At 41.3% G+C, this 10,487-nt stretch overlaps 1 protein-coding gene across 1 annotated transcript; it reads left to right on the top strand.

Moving 5' to 3' along the window:
* Nucleotides 1-8,303: 8,303 nt before the first annotated feature.
* On the top strand, nt 8,304-10,112 carry LOC147978284 (uncharacterized). The gene has a single exon (XM_087514697.1). The coding sequence runs from the start codon at nt 8,304-8,306 to the stop codon at nt 10,110-10,112; it is 1,809 nt and encodes a 602-aa protein (XP_087370823.1).
* The last annotated feature ends 375 nt before the right edge of the window (nt 10,113-10,487 follow it).

The raw sequence follows: 10,487 nt of genomic DNA, 5'->3' as shown, positions 1-10,487 counted from the left end.
TAAATACCCTCTTTAAGGTAAAATAGCATAAAACAGTATAGACCCTGACTCTCCATTATGGAGAATGGAGATCATCCTGTCTCCAATTCTTGCGCCGCGCTTCCTTTTGCGTCCAAGAACCTCTTTACGAGTGTCCATACATTTTTTCCATTCTCTGATTTGCATGTCTTCACTTCTTTTAGAAATCCGGTATGGACAATTGAGATTCGTAGGATGACCTGGATATATGTTCAAAACATCAAGGCGACCATGCTCATACATCAGATGGGGCACACAATCCTCTAGGATTATCTGTTGAAAAACATAGTAATAACTTCATAGTTAGCAATGAAGTACTAGTTTTATAGAAGTACGCAAAAGATGCACGTATGTCGTAATAGTAAAAAATCTTACCAGGGTATCTTCATAGTAGTTATCGTAGTTCAACACGTGCACTAGTGGCACGTATTGACCATAATGTTGAGGAGTTCGATTGTAGATATTGTAATTCTCAAGATCATTACAAAATCCAACCAGATGATTTTTCTCCTTGTAAGTTAACTCAGAGCCATCGGTGTAGTAAGTTCTATCTACCATCTTCTGCACATTCTCTGATACTTCAAAATAAGCTGTCAATGGAAATAAGCTGTCAACTATTTTGAAATGAACAATATAAATTAGTTAATAATTAACTATATTTGAGAAACTCACATAGCGGTAGAACTGGAGGCGTATCAACAAGGACCCAAATATCCATATTGTCTTGCTCGATTTCAGGATCACCAAGATCCATGGTGACAAGCATACCCTCATCAAAACCATACAATTTGCAAAATGCTTCCCAATTTTTGCAACCAAAATGGGTTACGCTCTCAGCATTATACAACTTTACTTCAAAATCCACATCATGATGGGTCCTTAGGTGAATTTTCTTCGTTTTAAAATTTTCATGGTCTTCAAAATCCATCCTCTCCAAGACATAGCGTCTTGCATGGCATGGGATAAACTATACTCGAATTGTAAAAGATGAAAATTACACGTTGAAATAGTTGAAGTCATGCTTAATTATGAAAAAAACACTTGTCGTCGTTGCGTACCATTTCAACTTCGAAGGTCTCCTCGAGCTTAATGCTGAAGCGCCGATCATCGTCCAGGTGAGGCCTGTCACGCAGACCTCGATCGTCGTGGCACCAGTCGCACTCCCCCGGGAGACTTCCGTCGTCCGACGATGACATTTCCTACGTTCATAATTCAAAGATTAAACATGTACAATTATATATATATATATATATGTACTACAAAAACTAAATTAGATCATTATTATTCAACTAATCATATGCATATGCCTTGCATATAGTTCTCTCCAATTTGAGCATTCAATAAGAAAAATCAAATCGCAAAATAAAGTAGTATTCAACTAGTTCAACTACTAAGCACTTACTATAAATAGAATAAAGTAGTACTTACTAAAAATAAACAAGTTTAACTAGTTCTATTATTTTTCTAACTAATTCCATTAAACACTTTCTAAGTAGTACTTACTAAAAGTTATCGGGGAGGGGGGTATATCGACAACGACATACCCGATAAAAAAATGAAGAGGAAGAAGAAGAAAAAAAAAGAGGAGACGAAGAAAGGAATAGAGGAGGAGATCGAAGAAAAAAAAGAAAAAAAGAGGAGAAGAAGAAGGAATAGAGGAGAAGAAGAAGAATTCCTCTATTCCTTCTTCTTCTCCTCTTTTTTTCTTCTTCTTTTTCATCTTCTTATTTATTTTTCCTCTTCTTCCTCCCCTCTTCTTCTTCTTCTTCTTCTTCTTCTTCTTCTTCTTCTCCTTCTTCCTCTTCTTATTTTCCTTTTTTCTCTCCTTCTTTTTTTCTAAATATGACATATACATAAATGACTTTGATCATACACAATTTTCAGATTCCTACACAATATGAACATATACATAAATTGACAAAGAAAATTCTATGAACAAAAAAAAATCATAAAAATTCTATGAACAAAATTACAACAGAAAAAAGCATAAAAAATCTATGAACAAAATTACAACAGAAACAAATCATAAAAATTTTATGAAAAATTGACATATTCTTTGCATATGAACATACAAACATTTGCATATTCAACAATAATATCACCAAAAAAATCTAAACTACACATCTAAATTAATACAACTAAATTACAACAACTAAATTAACTACACATCCAAATTAATACAACTAAATTACAACATCTAAACTACACATAATAGGGGGTGCGCGGCGGCAGCGGCGACGGCCATTACAGGGAGGAGGAGGGGATCGGGGCGGCGCTCACAGGGTGCGCGGCGACGGCGACAAGGAGGCAGGTCCGGCGGCGTCGGGGCAGGGGCGGCGCGTCGGAGGCAGGGCGACGACGGCGACGGCGAGGCAGACAGGCAGCCTGGCGGCGTCGTGGCGGGAGAATGAGGAACAAAACAAAAAATTCACAAGTCCTGACTATATAGACGAGGCATTGGTCCCGGTTGATGGCACAAACCGGTACCAATGCCCCCCTTTAGTCCCGGTTGGTGGCACCAACCGGGACCAAAGGCCACTTTTCGGCAGCCTAAAGGGCGGGAAGCGGCGGCCTTTGGTCCCGGTTGGTGTCGCCAACCGGGACTAAAGGGCGGGCATTGGTCCCGGTTGGTGCCACGAACCGGTACCGATGCCCCTTTAGTCCCAGTTGGTGCCACCAACCGGGACCAAAGGCCTTGTGCTGCTGCGGCGTCGAAAGTTTAGTCTCACCTCGCTAGTTGAGAGGGGTGCGCAGTGGTTTATAAGCCTCACTGCCGCACCCCTCTCGAGCTCCTCTCCATTGCAGGCTTACGTGCCTAATTGTCACTGCTATGCCTTTGGGCCTACTGGGCCTCCTGCGGGCCTGAATCCTGGCCCAGGATGGGTTTCTAGTCGTATTCAGGCCGTGGGGGCCCAGTAGGAGGCAATTTTTTTTATTTTTTTGTTGCTTTATTTATTTTATTTTGTTTCTACTTACAACAAAATACTTATTGTTGCTATTTTATTTTTTTTCCAGATTTTTTGTTTTGTTTTCTGCATTATCTATTTTCTTTTGTTTTTTGCTTTATTTTTTAATTCTTTATGCTTTTAGTTTTAGAAAAATTATAAACTTTTTGTTAATGCCATTAGTTTTCAAATTTGAAAACACTTTTTTTGTTGCTTTATTTATTTTATTTTGTTTCTACTTACAACAAAATACTTATTGTTGCTATTTTTATTTTTTTCCAGATTTTTTGTTTTGTTTTCTGCATTATTTATTTTCTTTTGTTTTTTGCTTTATTTTTTAATTCTTTATGCTTTTAGTTTTAGAAAAATTATAAACTTTTTGTTAATGCCATTAGTTTTCAAATTTGAAAACACTTTTTTGTTTTCTTTGTTGCTTTATTTATTTTATTTTGTTTCTATTTACAACAAAATACTTACTGTTGCTATTTTTATTTTTTTCTAGATTTTTTGTTTTGTTTTCTGCATTATTTATTTTCTTTTGTTTTTTGCTTTATTTTTTTAATTCTTTATGCTTTTAGTTTTTAGAAAAATTATAAAATTTTTGTTAATGCCATTAGTTTTCAAATTTGAATAGTTAAAATTTAAATTCTTTGAAATTTGTGTGAATCACAAGTTTGTGATTAACTTTACTAAAAAAATGAACATAGATGCGCCTATAGAGAAAATTCAACCTAAATTCATAATCAATTTCTATGAATTTCAGAGAAATTCATTATGAATTTAGGTCAAATTTCCTGTATAGGGGCATCTATTTTCATTTTGAGAGGAGCTCAACAAGGCAGAGAGGGACGGGCTTATAAACCGGTGTAGGTGCCCTTCGGTTGGCGAGGTGGGACTAAACTGTGAATCGCAACGAGGACCAACCCTTTAGTCCCGGTTGGTAGCATGAACCGGGACTAAAGGGGACCTATTGGTCCCGGTTCATGCCACCAACCGGGACCAATGGTGGTGGGCCAGGAGCGAGGCCCATTGGTCCCGGTTCGTCCCACCAACCGGGACCAAAAGGTCCAGACGAACCGGGACCAATGGCCCACGTGGCCCGGGCGGCCCCCTGGGCTCACGAACCGGGTCCAATGCACCCATTGGTCCCAGTTCTGGACTGAATTGGGACTAATGGCTTACCCGGCCTGAACCAAAGCCCCCTTTTCTACTAGTGGGCACTTGAGAAAATTAGCAAGCACAAAGTATATCATAAGATATGGAATTGAAGGAACAACTAAGAAATTCAAACTAGCACAATATATATCAATATGAGAAAGTATGAATTGTGAAAAGTAAATTGTGCAGAATTGAGATAACAACAAATGAGTCGAGGATAGGATTTATCCCGAAGTTCACAGTCATGAGAGTGCTGCTTAAGGCAAAGCTCCGGAGCGCCAACAAGTGGCTCATCGTATTCTCCCCTTTCGAGTCACCCTCAACATATGAGCCTAGATTCACTCGGTATTGGTCTTGAAGGAGACCACTACACCTTTACATATGTCTCGAGAGCACACCACAAGGAAGGAGGTTTCCAGAGGAACCTTGACCACCTAGGCCTCTTCACAAACTTCTGAAAGAGTTCACCAAGTATACATCGCCAAACCATGTAGGAGGCCACTACTAGGGAAAAGCCTAGCAGTAGTGCTGGTTATTTGCCTAGCAGTAGCGCTGGGGCCAGCGCTACTGCTACGACGCTACATCTAATGTTTAGCAGTAGCGTGGGGCAGACGTGCGCCACAGTTCGTTGATGGTTCCTGGATCTGTAAAATTTGAGCCCAAAACATATTTTTCAAATGATGCAAAATCTGGATCTAATGCACATCTATTGTGTCTTGCACAAAATAAAGAAAATGTGTACCATACAGTTTCTCAAGTGCATATGTGTCATGTTAACTTCTATACATCACCTGAACACACTATGAACTTACATGATTTCCAAAACCTTTTATTTTCGGATGTAAGTGATTGTATTGTCTTGAATGCCCAATAAAGCCATGTTGGTTGTTTACTGCAAAGGACGAAATAAGTCCACTTTACTCAATCTCACTGACTTTGATGCGGCCACCAATGGCAATCTTGATATTGAAGACGCGTGTAGTTGTGCCCATCATATGATAAGATGGTATATAAATGAGCTCTCATGAGAATATTTTGGTGTAGTTTAGGTAGAGAGAACACAATGGAAAGCACTATGCACCAAGTTGACTGGCAACGGGGGGAGCTCACACGCACGCCACTGGGCTTGGGAAGGATCAAGAATTTAGTTGTTGTAACTCATACTTTAGCTGTAGGAGCTGGCCTGTGTCGGCATCACGCAACCGCATCCAAAAGTGCTTTGTCCCACCCCTTTGCTGCCTTAACTGTCCGTTGAGGTGGAACATGGAGGAAAAGCGAAAGCTTTGGGTTATCCCTTGCATATTGGTGGAGGCGCGGCTTTGAATCCCCTCCTCCCTAGAGTCGGAAAGTTTCCACACGAACCGAAACCTGGCTGTGGTATCAGGTGGGTTGTGTTTAGATGAGTTCATGATCGGGCCTTTCTATGTCTGAAGCCTCTAACCTGGCTACTTCTTGTTGCTTGCTGCTTGTTGCTGGCAGCAGCATGATTTGTGCTCGTCATGAAGAGAAAGCAATCTTCTTTGTTTAGATTTTCACATTGTTTTGTTTATTCATAAGTATCTTTTATGTCTTTAGTTGTTCACCTCCACGTGTTTTTTATCACTATCTGTCATATCCTGTTTTTTCCCTTAATTTTTTGGTTGCAAGAAAAAATGGGCAACAAAAATTAAGAGGAAGAGCAGGGCAGTGTTTCTGGTGGTATTAGCGTATCCATTCTTCTCTGTGTGTGATGAAGACCCTAACTTATTCCCTTCCGCACACTAGCGCAATAATGGAAATGGAAATCATCATTCATAGTGGAAGTTATTTGGCGTCGTGGCAACCGAAATCACCGGTGGGAACAAAGAAAACGTTAACAATTGCCGACTGAACAAGGCATTTGCCCATGTATTAGGTCAAGCACTAGTGGCAGCAAGAAGCAATCAAGGTATATATTTTTTCGGGTGATTTTTTTTATGGATTGACACTTGTTGAACTAACTACTCGACCCAAGTGGAGAGATATCCCGATCGAAGGCAATACATCGTAAGGTCAAGAAAAGGCCCTAAACGCCAGCTTGTGCAGCGCAAGTATACACAGCAAACACGCTGGCTTGCACAACACACGTATACACAGCGAGGGGCCTTTTTTCTGTGAGAACCAATATTACAGCCCTGGTCGGTAGCCCCACTCTAGGAGGTCTTTACTACCGTGCTAGACACACGTTCTCACTTGTTAAACTAACTCGATAATTTGTCTGACAAAACTGAAATCGTAAAGCCCGGATGAAGGGAAACACAACGAGGTCCTAAGATAAGCCTGGACCTAAAGCTTCGCACCAGTGCCCCCAAGCAGGTTTGTTCCCTAGTTTGTACGGTGAGCGGGTGCGAGGGGGGTGCCGGAATGGCATGGCTGCTTGTACCTCAAGGCCGGCTAGCAGCCTTAATACAGCTAGGAATGGATGGATAGTTGTCTTTCACTCAGAATGTTTGCATTGATGCATACTCTTGGGTTCCATGCATTCTATATGAAAGGATTTGCCGCTGTACTCTTTTTGCTTACACAAGCAACTGAGCGCGATTACCCACCTTGCTGAAATTTGCATATTAATAACAACAAAGCGACATATATAGTGGCTGGGCACACATGTAGAGTGACATTTATTTTATTTTTGAAACAAATAGTGAATGAGCCTTCGTCTTAGGGCCGTCTAAAATGCATCAAATATCATGACCCTAATATGTTTCTTACCTTAATCCTAAATCCAAGTTTGATTAAACCCAAAGCTTGGGTTATAACATAATAGACAAAATTGTCCATGTAAATGAGCCTTCGCTGGTGTATGTACCTGAATCAAAATTCTTTTGCTTCTAACCATCAAAATATACTTTTTATTTTTTCTATTTTTTGAGAAGGGGGTTGAAGCCTCCCGAATCCTGCATGCCAGATGCAGGCAACCATAATTTTATTGAACTTTGTACCACACAATGAGACCAGACTCATCAACAAGCGAGTTATTTATCCAAAACCACCACATTATGGGCTAGGGTAACAGATCGGTACCACATTTCAGGCAGGTCACACAAAACCACTAACAATGGGTCTAATTTGTAACGCGGAGCACTGACGCTGCGTTTTAGCCACGAAAATAGCGAATCCGACAGGTTGGTCCCGCATGTCGGGCTGACGTGGCGCGTGTTGACGGACGCCGTTAGACGGCGAGAGACGGCCATTTCGGCGCGCCCGTCTACGAGGTCAAGCCGTTCCCTTCCCCCGCTCGATTCAATCCAGTCGATTCAGTCCTTCCCCACTCCGCTCCGATGGCGACCAGCTCCGGCGGCGACGGTGCACACGGAGTCGACGGAGGCGGCGACGCCGCACTCAGCGGCGAGGGCCTTGGTACTACTTCAGGGCAGAAGCTGTTGCGCTCGCAATGCGGGGTCATCGGCCCCCACACCGATGGCGGCTGCGACCTAGATCCAGAGTCTGCCGCGGCGGCGGGCCTGTCGCCGGAGCATGGTACCGAGGAAGCAGCTTCGCAGATTGGTCCCACGGATGTGCTCCCGTTCGTCCCATCTTCAGCTAGGTAATCTGAATCTTTCAAAATCTGTTCTTACTGCAGGATCATTTGGCCATGTTTATCGACTACAGGATCATCCCATCGTCACCGGGCTTCAATCTTTCCTCCTTACTACAGGATCTGTTTTAAACATTGATTTGTTAGTCATTTAGAAGTGATTGTAGTCCTGAATTTTTGTCGACTATCACATCTTTAGTTAGGGTTCAGTTATCTTAGTAGTACTGTATGGTTCTGAATTTTTGGAGAAAATCACACTGTAGTTTTCATTTATGGTATTGCTACACTACACTGCATTGTAATGCTTTACACTGCATTGTAACCAGTCTGAGCTATATTAGGCTTGTAGATATTGTCTTGTTAATATATGTCTATTTTAGGCCTGAATTGCTTACAATGCATTGTCATGTTACTGTAATTTAAAATTTTGCTTACACTGATAGTAATGTTAGTACTGATTTGCCAGTTACTATAATTTAAAATAGTTCATTATAATTGTCAGATATAATGGTCAGTTATGTTAATACAATTGACTTGTTAATATTCATTTGTATGTCTATTTTAGGCCTGAAGATTTATGGTCAATCTATTTCCAGTTTCCTGGAGAGAAGTATGCTCTTGTTAAGATGTCTGAAAGAGAAATCACTTATGGTAGTTTGCTCAATGTAATGGTCAGCAATGGATACTGTAAGGATGACAGTCTTTGCTACTTGAAAGATGAAAATATAGGGCTGCAAGGTGTTTGTGTGATTAAAGGCAACATTGAAGTAATTCACATGCTGAGACAATTTGAGAGCACCCAGACATTGTCACTGACAGTTAGAAAGGGAAAGGTAGTTATTGAACCAGTAGTTGGAGAAGATCAACATGCACAGCAAATAGAAGAAGAGGCACCTGTTGTTTTTGCTGTTGCTGAATCAGGTGTTGTGCACAAAACAGTTCCTCCTAACTGTCAGTTACATCTTGGGACACAGGAAAGTGTAAATTTTTTGCCACTCACATCAGTTCCTCCTAACTATCAGTTCCATTTTGGGACACAGCTTAACACTGAAGTAAGTGTCAATTATGCTGATTTTCAGTTTGATTCAGATGAGGAGGACAATGCAGTTAGTGAGGAAGCAATTCCTGTAGGCATGGACACTGATGAGGAGGACAATGCAGTTAGTGAGGAAGGTTCAAGCAGTGATGAAGATTTTGTAGTTGATGTTGACCACTTAGATGCAGGAGAAGAAGAAGATGACTCAGATTCAGTGCATTATGTAGAAGAACAAATTGCAAATAGGAGGACAGAGGAACCTGAGCTAGATGAAACTCTTTCTGAAATAAAGAGGAAGAGAGCTGAATATATGTCAAGTACACACTGTGAGGGGGACACAGATCCTGAAGATATATATGACATGGAGGAGGAAGAAGATGATGAGGAGGCCCAAGAGATTCCAGTTCCTGAGCCTGTTAAGAAGAAGGCAAAGAGGCCAGGTCCTACTAGTAGGTCCCACTCTAGTGCTGGTCCAAGCATTAATCCTGATTGGTTTCCATCTTCAGAAGAGGAAGATACAGACTTTGAAGCAGATGATGATGGAAATGAACCAATGTCCTTTGTTATCAGCTCTGGCAGAAGGAGTAGGGCTAAGAAAAGACCACCTAGGGTCTGGTATGATGAGGACAGGATGCATCCAGAACAGCAATTCCAGCTAAAGCTCTGTTTCAAAGATGTTTACCAATTCAAAGAGGCCCTAGTCAATTTGCATGTGAAACAACTTAGAAGATATAAATACCACAGAAACTGCAGTGATAGGGTAATTGTTTGCTGTGAGGGAGATGGTTGTCAGTTCTACATGGTAGCAGCACAGATAACAAATGAGCCCACTTTCTGCATTAAGAAGATGAGGTTGGAGCACACATGTCCCACCCAGTCTGAGAAAACTAGGATTAGTTCAAGGTGGCTTGGCAACAAAATGCTTGAGACCATCAGATCAGATCCCAACACTACTGTACCTGCTATTGTTGACAAGGCAAAGAGGCAATTTGGGCTTGAGATTCCTAGGATGATGGCATGGAGGGCTAAGAAGAAAGCAAAAGAGATTGTGCTTGGTGATCACAAGAAGCAATATAAGAGGCTGAGAGACTATTTGGAGACTGTGAAGCTTACAAATCCTGGATCTAGGTGCATTGTCACTACTGTTAGTGGAACCAGAGAAAATCCTACTGCTGGACCAAGGTTCCATGGTCTATTTTTCAGTTTGAATGCATGTTGTGAGGGCTTCTTGAATGGATGTAGGCCATTCATAGGTCTAGATGGCTGCTTCATCAAATTGACTAGTGGTGCACAGATACTAGCAGCTACTGGAAGGGATGCAAACAACAATATGTACCCCATTGCCTTTGGAGTGGTTGGAGTTGAAGATACAGTTAACTGGTCCTGGTTCTTGACATAGCTAAAGTATGCTCTAGGGGGAAGTGAAGAGGGCAAGTTTGGAAAGTACACATTCATGTCTGATAGACAGAAGGTTAGTTCATTTGCTTGTTCATTTAGTTCATTTACTTGTTCATTTACATGTTCATTTAGTTCATTTACTTGTTCATGACTAGTTGGTAGGTGTCGAGTCGTAACCCTTCTTGTCGACACTTAGGCATAGATAGCCTAGGGTGACCCATGTGGTATCAAAGAACATATCCATCATCAAAGTGATGCCATCATGACTAGTTGGTAGGTGTCGAGTCGTAACCCTTCTTGTCGACACTTAGGCATAGATAGCCTAGGGTGACCCATGTGGTATCAAAGAACATATCCATCATCAAAGTGATGCCAT

The sequence above is a fragment of the Triticum urartu genome, chromosome 3A, assembly GCF_056163025.1.
Source record: "Triticum urartu cultivar PI428250 chromosome 3A, HENAU_Tu73, whole genome shotgun sequence".
NCBI lineage: Eukaryota > Viridiplantae > Streptophyta > Magnoliopsida > Poales > Poaceae > Triticum > Triticum urartu.
This window is presented reverse-complemented; position numbering and strand designations above follow the sequence as displayed.